The sequence below is a fragment of the Myxocyprinus asiaticus genome, chromosome 15, assembly GCF_019703515.2.
Source record: "Myxocyprinus asiaticus isolate MX2 ecotype Aquarium Trade chromosome 15, UBuf_Myxa_2, whole genome shotgun sequence".
NCBI classification, from domain to species: domain Eukaryota; kingdom Metazoa; phylum Chordata; class Actinopteri; order Cypriniformes; family Catostomidae; genus Myxocyprinus; species Myxocyprinus asiaticus.
This window is the reverse complement of record NC_059358.1, coordinates 42,204,247-42,217,991: the sequence shown is the minus strand read 5'-3', so window position 1 is coordinate 42,217,991 and position 13,745 is coordinate 42,204,247. Positions and strand designations below refer to the sequence as shown.

General features: G+C 39.7%; 1 protein-coding gene across 2 annotated transcripts in view; it reads left to right on the top strand.

Moving 5' to 3' along the window:
* Nucleotides 1–3,056: 3,056 nt before the first annotated feature.
* The window catches only part of lars2 (leucyl-tRNA synthetase 2, mitochondrial), a 96,789-nt gene continuing 86,100 nt past the window's right edge, over nucleotides 3,057–13,745 (top strand). For both annotated transcript variants that reach the window (XM_051718232.1, XM_051718231.1), the window contains exons 1-2: nucleotides 3,057–3,204; nucleotides 7,026–7,237. In XM_051718232.1, coding sequence (XP_051574192.1) covers nucleotides 7,037–7,237 — 201 coding nt within the window. In that variant the 5' untranslated portion in view covers nucleotides 3,057–3,204; nucleotides 7,026–7,036. The remainder of the gene's footprint in view (nucleotides 3,205–7,025; nucleotides 7,238–13,745) is intronic.

The following is a 13,745-nucleotide window of genomic DNA, read 5'->3' as shown; positions in this document are numbered from 1 at the left end:
GGAATAAGTATTGCATTCCCTCACAATAAATTTTGCGTTCACTCGCAATAAGTTTTGTGTGCCCTCCCAATATGTTTTGCGTTCCCTCACAAAATGTTTTGCATTCCATTGCAATAAGTTTTGCGTTCCATCACAATAAGTTTTGCGTGCCACAGAAATATGTTTTGCGTTCCCTCGCAATAAGTTTTGTGCTCCCTTTCAATAAGTTTTGTGTTCCTTCGCAATAAATTTTGCATTCCCTTGCAATATGTTTTAAGTGCCCTCGCAAAAAGTCTAGACACCCCTTCCCTGGCATCCCCCTGATGCGGACGGTCCAGGCAACGCCTCCCCAGCCAGCGCATTGCACACCCCACACCAACACATGGTATCGCAGGACCCATCCACACACATCCCCTTTAATAACGTTTGAAAAGTCGGCCAGTTGGTTCCCAAAATTAGTGGATCGGTGAGGCGGGGACTAACCACAGCCTCAATATTATGCTTTTGACCCTGAAATACAATGGTGATGGTCACTACAGGATAATCATGAATATCTCTGTGCACACTCCTCACCCGATTATTTGCATCCAATGCCTGTTTTGAACCAAGCGTTGATGAATAGAGGTTTGGTTACAACCTGAATCCACCAAGGCTTGGTATGTACCCTCCTTAATACTCACAGGTATTTGGACTCCCCGCAACTCCAACAGACCGGCCCAAGTTTCACGCCCACCCCTGTGGCAGCGGCTTCCCGAACCTGGAGAGAAGAGTGGAGAGAGAGACAGGGGTTGCTTGTATGTTAGGGAACCCCCGAAGCCAGGGAGCCGGTTTCAGGGGAATGTTCCCCCATTTCAGGGGGAACGGAACAGGGTGGAAGGAAGGAGGGGAGGGGGAGGGAACAGAGGAGCAGAGAGAGAGAGAGAGCAGGGTGCGCCGGCCCCCGGATCCGCTGCCATATGGTCCTCCGCCAACTGGACCACTTCATCCAGTGACGCCGGTTGGTGGCACTGGATAAACTCTGCCATCCCCTTCGGCAGCTGGGAGATTAATTGTTCCAGTACCACAAGGTTGATGACGTCATCGTTATCGCTCTCCTCATCAGCCAGCACCCACCGCCGGCAGGTGTCAGCGAGCTGTTGGGCAAAAGTGAACAGGGGGCCGAATTTGCTCAGTGTCAGAGAACGGAACCGCTGGCGGTGCTATTCTGGACTGTGGCTGACTCATTGCAGGATGGCTTTCTTTAAATGGGTGTAGTCCAGGAGGTTGGCGACCGGCAGTTGTTGCACAGCGAGATGGGCTTCCACGGTCAGCAGCGGCATGAGATGAACTGCCCATTGCCCCGTGGCTATTTTAGAGCTTTGGCCGTGTGCTCAAACATCTCTAGGTAGGCCTCTGGGTCATCCTAAGCCCCCATTTTGGCGAGCATCACGTGGGGGTTTGCTGCTGCCAGGGTCGCGGCAGACACCCCCTCCTGGGGTAACAAGCTCCGCAAGACCCACTGGTCCTCCTGTTGGGCCTGAAGGAGCGTCTTGAAGCGTTGTTGCTGCTCCTTCTGCAGCTCCATGAGGGCCTGGTTTTGGGCCTGGTGGATGCCAGCGAAGGATCTGAAGACTTCTTCCAGCGGCGAGGACTCCATAGCAGCGTATCCTTCCTCCTTCCTGGGTTTTGGCACCAGTGTAACAATGTCCCTTTGTTGGATGGATAAAGGAGGAAGCCATAATACAGTATACTGTATCCATATAGTAACCATGGTTTTATTATTAACCATGGTTAATCTTGTGGTTACTATGGTATTGCTACAAATACCAGAATGCAGTATACTGTATCAAATACAATGGTATGGCATTTGTAGTAAAAACATAGTAACCACAAATTTATTATTTTGAATACCATTGTTTTCATTTTTCTATATTATTACTATGGTTTCACTACAAATATCATGGTTAAAGTATGGTTACTGTAGTAAAACCATGATCAATTTATTGCGAGGGCGTGCAAAAATTCAGGAAATAAAAACCCACCCTGTCCTCTAAGGGGCTCCGTACTCACCTGCATACTTGAACTGTTTTACCAGCCGAGAAGTGCATCCTTAATCAAAAACAGTAAATACTCTGACAGAACGCAATTGCGGACTTAGGGTTTACAAATTACAGTGTGAAACCTCGAAACACAAAAATGCAGGATTTTGTTTGCCCAGGTTTAAGAATGACTCATATGTGAAAAGTCTTTCTGAAATGTTTATCATGGGTGCCATGTTGCACTTTATAAAGTAGTCAGCATCAGTGTACAATAGCTGCTGTGCAGTATTCAGTAAGATTTCTGAGCATATTACACACCCCAGAAAAGCCATGATTTTATTTTTTATTTTTTCAACTTTATTTTCTCTCTAAAAATTCAGTAGGCCTACTATCTAGGTCAGGTGGTTTTTAAAATTGGTCATTTACAGAGTTTGATATTACTACTGTTTAACGCTGCATTCTCAAGACTATAAATATATTTTAGAATTTGAATTGAAAGTTTCTTTAATATATAATAAATATAACTTGGGCCGTTACTGACAATTTTGGCGCCCTAGGCCAGATCTCAATTGGCGCCCCCGTGGGGGGCGTGGGGTGTTGGTGTTGGTGTGGCAGCGGCCTCCTCATTACCGGCAGCGATGGTGATCTGACAAAACAGTTGTAAATAATACGGAATATGACAACTAGTGAAACTTTTGTGAAAGTGAGTTAAACGCTTTACCAACATACCATGCTGTGTGAACATGTATATTATTGAGAATCAGTGTTGAACTGAGGGTGGATTGAGCGTTAAAGGCAACACAAAACTTGGGTTTGAAACGTCACTTCCGTCAGCTGTTAAAAGGCGAATGCTTCCGTGTAGTTAAAAAAACCGTTAAGTGATCCATTTGGAACAATAATACACTTTGATGTTCAGTAATTCATACACTACATGGCTGAGTGCATAGTATATTTTGTAAGTATATAGTGTATAGTGTGTCATTTGGGACGCACCTTTTAATTCTCTTCACACACATGCGTGTAAATAAAGTTTGAACCATTTGAACAATATGGCGGCGCCCATGTAATGGTGTGAGTCCTGTCATTTGAGTGAATCGTGTTTTAATGTGGCATGAGAATGAAGCTTTGAGCTAATTTACAATATCGATCACACTATAAGGATCGCACTATTTCTATACTGGTCCGATTCTTCGCCGATGATCGTTGTGTAAGTAGCTGGCATGTGATTCATGCGTTCCGTTCTTCTACTATTACCATTTGACAGCTGTTGTCAGTATGTTTACCTCTTCTCTTGTGCTAGAAATACTGTCATATTGCTTCATTCTGTTATTAACAATAATAATAACAAGGCTGCATCACACATCTAATGCATTTGACCTGACTTAGACACACAGGTTGGTGTGGCTCTTTTAAACACTCATTATCACATAGAACATTGTGTTGTCTCAGATATTTACTCTGGAGTCCAATATCATATGAATATTTTCTCCTTGGAAGATGGGTAACCATGGCAACATGACACTTAATCTCTCAAATTTTTCTCCATCTCCAGCACATCCACCAACATGAGACCTTGAGTGTGTGTGTGTGTGTGTGTGTGTGTGGAGAAACACTTGTCCACAAAACACAATGTTTTTCAATATCTTAATGTGCGTCATAACTGGGTCGTTCTAAGAAATACTTTTTCTTTTCTTTTTTTTGGTAAATTTTTTTAACATTCTATAACATAAATCATGTGTTTAAGTTTTAATATATTACATCGTGCTATCTTAACATGATTTTGGCTTCAGAAAGGCTACAGGGTTGGCAGTTTCACAGTTTAATTTGATAGCATACTACAAAGTGCTTCTTATTATTACAGATATCCACTTTTCATTTATCTGTTGTTTACTATGCAAAATCATGGTAGCAGGGTTGACGTTGTCTTCTAATGTCCTTGAAGAGTTCACTTGATGTCATTACCAATTTTTTTTACATTACTTTAAATAGGCAAAATATGATGGTAACTGGGCTGACACATTATCTGCACACACAACGTAATGTATCTTCAATAATGTATTATGTAAACTAAAATAAAACAAAAAATTCTTTATAGATTGAATTCAGACAAAATACTACCTTGTGTGTGTGTGTGTGTGTGTGTGTGTGTGTGTATATATATATATATACACACACTAAAATATATAAAAAAAAAAAGTTTTTGAAATTGATGACTTAAACCAAATAATAAAGAAAAGCAGCCAATAAGTGCCCAACATAGATGGGAACTCCTTCAATACTGTTTAAAAAGCATCCCAGGGTGATACCTCAAGAAGTTGGTTGAGAAAATGTCAAGAGTACATGTCTGCAAATTCTAGGCAAAGGGTGACTGCTTTGGATTTTGTTTAGTCACAACATAATTCCCATAGTTCCATTTATGTTATTCCATAGTTTGAATGACTTTACTATTATTCTAAAATGTGAAAATAATAATAATAAAAAATGAGTAAGTGAACCTAAACTTATGAACGGTAGTGTATATATATTGTTTTCATCAAAATGTGCATATGTGCTTACATATTGCAAGAAGTTAGAAACACAGGGGTGGAGACAGGACAAAAAAAAAAAAAAAAAAAAAGACATCCTAATGATGAAATTACTATTGCAATGGTCAAATTTGGCATCAGCTATTCATTGTTAAAGTAATTTTTCTTTGTGGGATATACAATGGCACCCTTTTTGTAAGATGATCAAGCTGATGACTTAAAATTAAATTTACTCAGTCTCTTTTTTTTTTTTCTTTGTTTATTGTAAATATAAAAAATAAAAAAAACTCCTACATTTATTATCATTGCTGGTGCTGGTAAATTCTATTTATGTTTAATGCGACAAATTTAGAAGTTGTTTGTAGATGTAAAGAACATTTGTTTCCAAGGGGACAGATTATTGCCACATTACAGTGTCTCATGTTGCCATAGTTACAGTGCAACATATCTGAGTATATTTGTTAGGCTACTGACATTTCTCTAACAGTACAATCTCAGCACAATACACTGTATAAACACATCTGTCTTTTTAAATGAAAGACGATTATACACAGATCAGCCACAACATTAAAACCACCTGTCTAATATTGTGTAGGTCCCCCTCATGCTGCCAAAACAGTGCCAACCCGCATCTCAGAATAGCATTCTGAGATGATATTCTTCTCACCACAATTGTACAGAGCGGTTATCTGAGTTACCGTAGACTTTGTCAGTTCGAACCAGTTCAACAGAGAATGGCCAGACTATCTCAACAACAAGGCATTTCCGTCCGCAGAACTGCCGCTCACTGGATGTTTTTTGTTTTGTTTTTGGCACCATTCAGAGTAAATTCTAGAGACTGTTGTGTGTGAAAATCTCAAACCAGCCCATCTGGCACCAACAATCATCCATGTAAATATCTATAGATTATATACCTGTCTTAGGTCAGTTAGGATCACTACTTTATATTAAGAATGTGAAATGTCAGAATAATAGTAGAGAAAATTATTTATTTCAGCTTTTATTTCTTTCATCACATTCCCAGTGGGTCAGAAGTTTACATACACTTTGTTAGTATTTGGTAGCATTACCTTTATGTTTAACTTGGGTCAAACATTTTGGGTATCCTTCCACAAGCTTCTCACAATAAGTTGCTGGAATTTTGGCCCATTCCTGCAGACAGAACTGGTGTAACTGAGTCAGGTTTGTAGGCCTCCTTACTCACACATGCTTTTTCAGTTCTGCCCACAAATTTCCTATCGGATACCTTGACTTTGTTGTCCTTAAGCCATTTTTCCACAACTTTGGAGGTATGCTTGTGGTCATTGTCCATTTGGAAGACCCATTTGCAACCAAGCTTTAACTTTCTGGCTGATGTCTTGAGATGTTGCTTAAATATATCCACATAATTTTCCTTCCTCATGATGCCATATATTTTCGGAAGTGCACCTGTCCCTCCTGCAGCAAAGCACCCCCAGAGCATGATGCTGCCACCCCCATGCTTCACAGTTGGGATGATGTTCTTCGGCTTGCAAGCCTCACTCTTTTTCCTCCAAACATAACGATGGTCATTATGGCCAAACAGTTCAATTTTTGTTTCATCAGATCAGAGGACATTTCTCCAAAAAGTAAGATCTTTGTCCCCATGTGCACTTGCAAACTAGTCTGGCTTTTTTATGGCAGTTGTGGATTCTTCCTTGCTGAGCAGCCTTCAGATTATGTCGATATAGGACTCGTTTTACTGTGAATATAGATACTTGTCTACCTGTTTCCTCCAGCATCTTCACAAGGTCCTTTGCTGTTGTTCTGGGATTGATTTGCACTTTTTGCACTAAACTATATTCATCTCTAGGAGACAGAAAGCATCTCCTTCCTGAGAGGTATGATGGATACATGCTCCCATGGTGTTTATATTTGCGTACTATTGCTTGTACAGATTAACGTGCTCCCAAAGATGAACCAGACTTGTGGAGGTCCACAATTTTTTTTCTGAGGTGTTGGCTGATTTCTTTTGATTTTCCCATGATGTCAAGCAAAGACGCACTGAGTTTGAAGGTAGGCCTTAAAATACATCCACAGGTACACCTCCAATTCAGTACACCTCCTATCAGAAGCTAATTGGCTAACTGTCTAAAGGCTTGACATCATTTTCTGAAATTTTCCAAGCTGCTTAAAGGCACAGTTAACTTAGTGTATGTAAATTTCTGACCCACTGGAATTGTGATATAGTCAATTAAAAGTGAAACAATCAGTCTGTAAACAATTGTTGGAAAAATGACTCATGTTAGGAACAAAGTAGATGTACTAAACAACTTGCGAAAACTATAGTTTACTAATATTAAATCTGTGGAGTGGTTAAAAAATTTGTTTTTATGACTTCAACCTAAGTGTACGTAAACTTCGGACTTCAGCTGTATCAGCAGGCCATGCAGTCACTTTCTGAACGCATGTACAGCTGTATTGTAATGTTTCATTTAGGTTACCCTAAAACCCTATCTAACGGATACCATTTACACGACTAAAGGTCCGAGAGTCATGGCGATGGCTGTGTGGAGGGTTGGTGTGTGCCTGCTGAAACAGGTGCAGGGTGCCTATCTGATCAGGGTCAGCGCCCGCAGTCTGTTCAGTGAGTCGGGCGTGTGGGAGCGGGACTACAGGGCCGAGACCCGGCGTAGAGTGGAGCAGTGGTGGCACACGCGCATCCAGGAGCAATGGCAGAGAGAGGGGATGGACCAGGTGAGTCTGATCATGATGAATAAATAGTTCAGTTCACAAGAGCAGTCATGTGAATGATGGTGTGTATGATGCTGATCCTGGAGTAGTTAACTTTCAAAAGACACTGTTCACTGTGACTAGGATTTCTTTCTTAATATGAAAGAGTAAAGTACTTAAAAGGAATAGTTCACCCAAAAATGAAAGTTTTCTCATCATTTACTCCCCCTCATGCCATCCCAGATGTGTGTGACTTTCTTTCTTCTGCTCAACACAAATGAAGATTTTTAGAAGAATATTTCAGCTCTGTAGTTCCACACAATGCAAGTGAATGGTGATCAGAACTTTGAACAGCTGTTCCTGTTACTGATGGCACATTGCACGTGTGTTTGTAGCATGCTAGCCTGCTTAGCATTGCTTATTCTTATTCTCATACGTTCATCGTTTTATCCTTTGTAATTTTACCGCATTTTGGGCTTTTCTACTGTTTCATCTGTGTGTATTTTACCAGTTGCTGCTGGCGCCTAGCTCGAGTCTGTGTTTGTAGCCTGCTAGCTTTTTTTTTTAGCATCGCTTATCTAACTGTTTTCAGCTTTTAATCCTTAACATCTGCCATTTTTCAGCACGCATTGGGTTTTCCCCTGCATTATTCTCTAATCGCGATTCAACTGCGTGCATTTCCGCATGCATCCGCTTTCTATTTTTATCGTGATTAAACTGCGCGCATTTTACAGTGCGCACCCATTTTTGTCCTCTGTGTTACACGGATTATTGCATCAATCTCAAAGCACCACTTATCAAGAACATCCATAACAACAAACAGTTGCGTGAGGGATTCACATCGATCTCAAACCCTCACCGCTCAGGAACATCCAACAACAACAACAATCAATTGCAGTAAGTCATGGCATCCGCTCATGTTATTTCTTCCTGCATTGCATGCCACATGTTTACAGTAGCTTCTTCCGTCAGCAGTTAGGGATTCACATGTGATAAATGTAAGGAATTAGTCAGGCTGACGGAGAAGTTTAATGAGTTAGAGACATGCATCCGAACGCCTGGGGAGGTCAGTGAGAAAGAGAAGCCGGTAGATACTGTTTCGGATGCAGGTAGAACAGTGAGCAACACACACACTTTGATTCCGGCTGTAGAGCCCCCGCAGCAGGGCATTTGGGTGATGTCTCTGTGGCATACTCGCTTAGCAAAGTGACACCACTCTCCCGTTCCTGTTAGGATTTCCAATCGATTCTCCCCACTCAGTGATGCACCCACTGAAAATCAAGTTGAAAGAGCCCTAATAATTGGTGATTCTATTGTAAGGAACATGGAAATAGAGACTCCAGCCACTATTGTTAAATGCATTTCGGCTGCCAGAGCTGTCTAATGCTAAACTTAGATTTTCTAAAATTGTTATTCATGTCGGCACTAATGATGTCCGGCTTCGCCAGTTGGAGATCACTAGAGATAATGTTAAAGAGGTGTGTGAACTTGCAAAAACTATGTCAGACACTGTAATATGCTCTGGTCCCCTCCCTTCTCTTCATGGTGACAAGGTTTATAGTAGATTAGTGACACTGAATGGCTGGATGTCTGAGTGGTGTCTGGAGAATAGCATAGGATTTATAGACAATTGGAAGAGTTTTGGGAGTAGACCTGACCTGCTAAAGAGAGACGGACTCCATCCCTCCAGGGAAGGTGCCGCTCTCCTCTCTAGTAATTTGGCTCATATTCTTAATAATGATAGTATTTGACTAACTGGGGCCCAGGTCAGGAAGCAGACAAACTGGTTAATCTGAACGTCTGCTATTCTCCTTGAGACGTCACACAGGTCACATAAACTACAACACATAGAGACTGTATCACCTAGATATCACATAGAGATTGTGCCTGTTCTCCGAACTACCAAACACAAAACTCTCACTAAATCATTTAGAAAAAAAAAATGATTAAGGTAAAACTTGAACAAACAAAAAAATTAAAGATACAAATCTTTTGAAGGTAGGGCTACTAAACATTAGATCTCCTTCAACCAAAGTACTAATTGTAAATGAAATGATTATAGATCATATTTTGGATGCGCTATGTTTGACAGAAACCTGGCTTAAACTGGATGAATATATTAGTTTAAATGAATCTACTCCCCCAGGTTACTGTTATAAACATGAGCCTTGTCTGAAGGGTCGAGGAGGACATGTTGCTACAATTTACAGTGAAGTTTTTGGTGTTACTCCGAGGACAGGATATAAGTTTAAGTCTTTTGAACTAATAATGCTTAATGTGACATCGTCAGATATAAATAAAAAAACTCTGTCGTCTATTGCCCTTGCTACAGTATATAGATCACCCGGGCCTTATTCTGATTTCCTTGGTGAATTTGCTAATTTTTTAGTTACTGTAGATAGAGATTTAATTGTTGGTGACTTCAACATTCACATAGATAATGAAAATGGGATTAGCATTTATCGATATTGTCAACTCTCTTGGAGTCAGACAAAATGTGACAGGACCAACTCAGGAGTTGATGTTGATACAATAGAAATTCAACTGCAGAGTGATGACATCTTAGATCATTACCTCGTCTGTTGTATGCTGCGATCAGCTAATGTTACTCAATCGACACCACGCCATTGTTCAGGCAGAACTATTCTTATAAATAGCTTCACTAATAATCTTCCAGATCTAATACACTCAGTAAGCCCCAAAGCCTAGAAGAACTTGATGAAATGAAAGAAAATATAAATACAGCCTTCTCTAGCACTCTTGATTGTGTGCCCCCCCCCCCTTGCTTAAAGAAGAAAAAAGCCCTGCACCATGGTACAATGATCACACTCATGCTCTCAAGAGAGCAGCTCGGAAAATGGAGTGCAAGTGAAAGAATACAAAATTAGAGTTATTTCGTGGTGCATGGAAGGATAGTGTCTGTAGCTACAGACAGGAACTAAAAGCTGCCAGGTCAACATATTTTAGCAAACTCATAGAAAATAACCACAACAATCCTAGGTGTTTATTCAGTACTGTGGCTAAATTGGTTAGGAATAAAGCCTCAACTGAACAAGATATTCCATCGCAGCACAAGAGTAAAGACTTCATTAATTTCTTTACTGATAAAATTGAAATCATCAGAAATAAAATTGGAATTATGCAATCATTTGTCACAGTACCTCAGAAAACAGTGTCTCAAAATGTGCAACTTCAATAATGTCATAAGTCATGAAGAGCTAACAAAACTTAAAGAAACATCAAAAGCCACAACATGTATGTTAGATCCAATACCAACTAAGCTCTTAAAAGAGGTATTCCCTGTAATCTCAGAACCTCTTCTTAATATTATTAACTCTTCGCTATCCTTAGGACATGTCCCAATAAACTTTAAACTGGCAGTTATCAAACCGCTTATTAAGAAGCCACAGCTTGATCCTGGAGAACTGGCTAATTATAGACCTATTTCAAATCTCTTGTTTATGTCGAAAATACTAGAAAAGGTAGTATCCTCCCAACTATGTTAATTTCTGCAGAGAAATAATATATATGAACAGTTTCAGTCAGGATTTAGGCCCAATCACTGTACAGAGACTGCACTTATCAGAGTTACAAATGACTTGTTCTTATCATCTGATCGCGGCTGCATTTCACTTCTAGTGCTTTTAGATCTTAGTGCTGCATTCGACACGATAGATCACAACATTTTCTTGAATAGGCTAGAGAATAATGTTGGCATTTGTGGACTTGCATTAGCATGGTTTAGGTCCTATTTAGCAGACCGCTACCACTTTGTCTATGTAAATGAGGAATTGTCAAACCAAAAAAAGTAAAGAATGGAGTGCCACAGGGATCAGTTTTAGGGCCTCTGCTTTTCTCCTTGTATATGCTTCCTCTGGGAGATATTATCAGGAATCGTGGAATACGTTAAATATCGTTATGCCGACGATACCCAAATGTGTATTTCTTCAAAACCTGATGAGATTTCACAATTCTCCAAATTAGCAGAGTGTATCAATGAAATAAATTATTGGATGGCCAGAAATTTCCTTCTACTGAATTCCGACAAAACAGAAGTGCTAATTGTTAATAATGTTGCTGATGCCGAAACATAATTCATGCATTCGTGACCTCAAGACTAGATTATTGTAATGCATTACTGGGAGGATGTCCAGCAAGATCAATAAATAAACTTCAATTGGTTCAAAATGCAGCAGCCAGAGTGCTGACTAGAACCAAGAAATATGAGCACATTAGCCCCATTTTATCATCGTTACATTGGCTACCTGTTAAATTTTGTATTCATTTTAAAATTCTGTTAACTACGTACAAAGCTTTGAATGGTCTAGCTCCGCAGTACTTAAGTGACCTTCTACCACGTTATATTCCATCACGTTCATTACGATCGCAAAATTCTGGCCTGTTAATAGTTCCTAGAATATCAAAATACACAAAAGGAGGAAGATCATTTTCATATTTGGCTTCTAAACTATGGAATAGTCTCCCTAACACTGTTCGGGCTGCAGACACACTCACTGAGTTTAAGTCTAGTCTAAAGACTCATCTATTTAGCCAGGCATACAACTAATTTATCCATCAACTCACAATTAGGCTGCTTTAGTTAGGTCTGCTGGAACCAGAAACCAGAAACATTGATCATGATCTATAAATCTGCAATAAATTGAATAGCATTTATGCTAATATTATTCTATTTGTTTTCTGGTCTCAACCTCGGGATGCCTATACTGAGGTCACCAGAACCGGCCGGATCCAGCTCCATTCCTGCTTCGTGTTGGACTCCACTGCTACGTGTCTCTGAGTGATGATGACTAATAGCAGCCAGTGCCAGCCAAACATCACTTCAGTCTATTACGATGGACTTCAGAGGATGAACTGATGCCAACTTCAACCATAAGTCATGGGATACTTCATATGCCATTGCCTGAACCTTGGACTTAGGATAGACCTCACTGAAATTACCAGCCGGTTGAACTGTGAAGCACCTCACTGATCTCTGCCTGCATCACCTCGGTCTAATGATGGACTAGACTCTTATAATGAAATACAAAGACTATCAATTAATTGCCAACAAAACCCTTCATCACAAGGACAATGCATCTATGTGAACTTCTGCAGTTAATCCAGGATGGACTTCTAAGACGTTAGTCATTAATCTTACAGTTCATACAAAATTTTGTTTAAACACTGACCCCTAACACTTACTTTGTTTAATAATTTTAAACCATGACTTGCACTATACATAAGTAATATTGGCATTCATGATGTTAGCCAGAGGGGAATTGGCCCCCACAGTAAGCCTGGTTTCTCCCAAGGTTATTCTTCTCCATTAACCAACATTTTATGGAGTTTTGTGTTCCTTGCCATAGTCGCCTTCAGATTGCTCACTGGGGTTCTAAATACTATTATTATCTAATTACTTATTTTTAAACACAATTCACAGTCGTATTTTATCAAACTACACAATGATGACTCTAAGACATTATAGATATTACAGTTTCATTTTCTGTTAATGCATGATTTTCTGTAAAGCTGCTTTGAAATGATGTGTGTTGTGAAAGGCGCTATACAAATAAAAATTACTTGACTTGAAGATCCAAAAAGCACATACATGCAGCATAAAAGTAATCCATAAGACACCAGAGGTTTAATTAATGTCTTCAGAAGTGATTAATCAGTTTTGGATAAGAACAGATGAAAATGTAACTCCTTTTTCACTGTAAATGTTGCCATTGCAGTCTCTAGGCACGATCATGATTTGAGGCTCAATTGCACTTCCTAGTGTTTGTCGGATGCGCAGAGCGCTAGATGGCGCTATAGGAAGTGCAATCGAGCTTAAAATCATGATTGCCAAAGAGACTGCTGATGTCAAGATTTATAGTACAAAAGGAGTTACATTTTGGTCTGTTCTCATCCAAAACCAATTTGATTGCTTCAGAAGACATTAATTAAACCTCTGGAGTCTTTTGGATTACTTTTATGGTGCATTTGTGGGCTTTTTGAGGATACAAAGTTCTGGTCACCATTCACTTGCATTGTATGGAACTACAGAGCTGAAATATTCTTCTAAAAGTCTTAATTTGTGTTCAGCAGAAGAAAGAAAGTCATACACATCTGAAATGGCATGAGGGTAAATGATGAGATAATTTTAATTTTTGGGTCAACTGTCCTTTGAAGGTGAAGTGTGTAAATACAAAATGAAAATTCGGTCATTATTTACTCTTCTTCAACCACTATAAAAGTGGTCCATATGACCCGTTCACTAAATTTAAGTCTCCTGAAGCCATATGAGAGCTTTGTGGGGAGAACAGACTAAAATTTTAGTCATCATTCACTGAAAATCTTCCTAGCAGGAGTCATACGGACTATTTTCATGGTGCTTTTGGTGTTTTTTGTTTTTAAGACAAGTCATTGTCACCATGAACTGTCATTGAGTGGAAAAGAGCTAGGTGAAGATTCATCAAAAATTCTCCTCTTGTGTTCCACAGAAAAAAATAACAGCGTAAGGTGTTTGGAACAATATGAGAGTGAATTT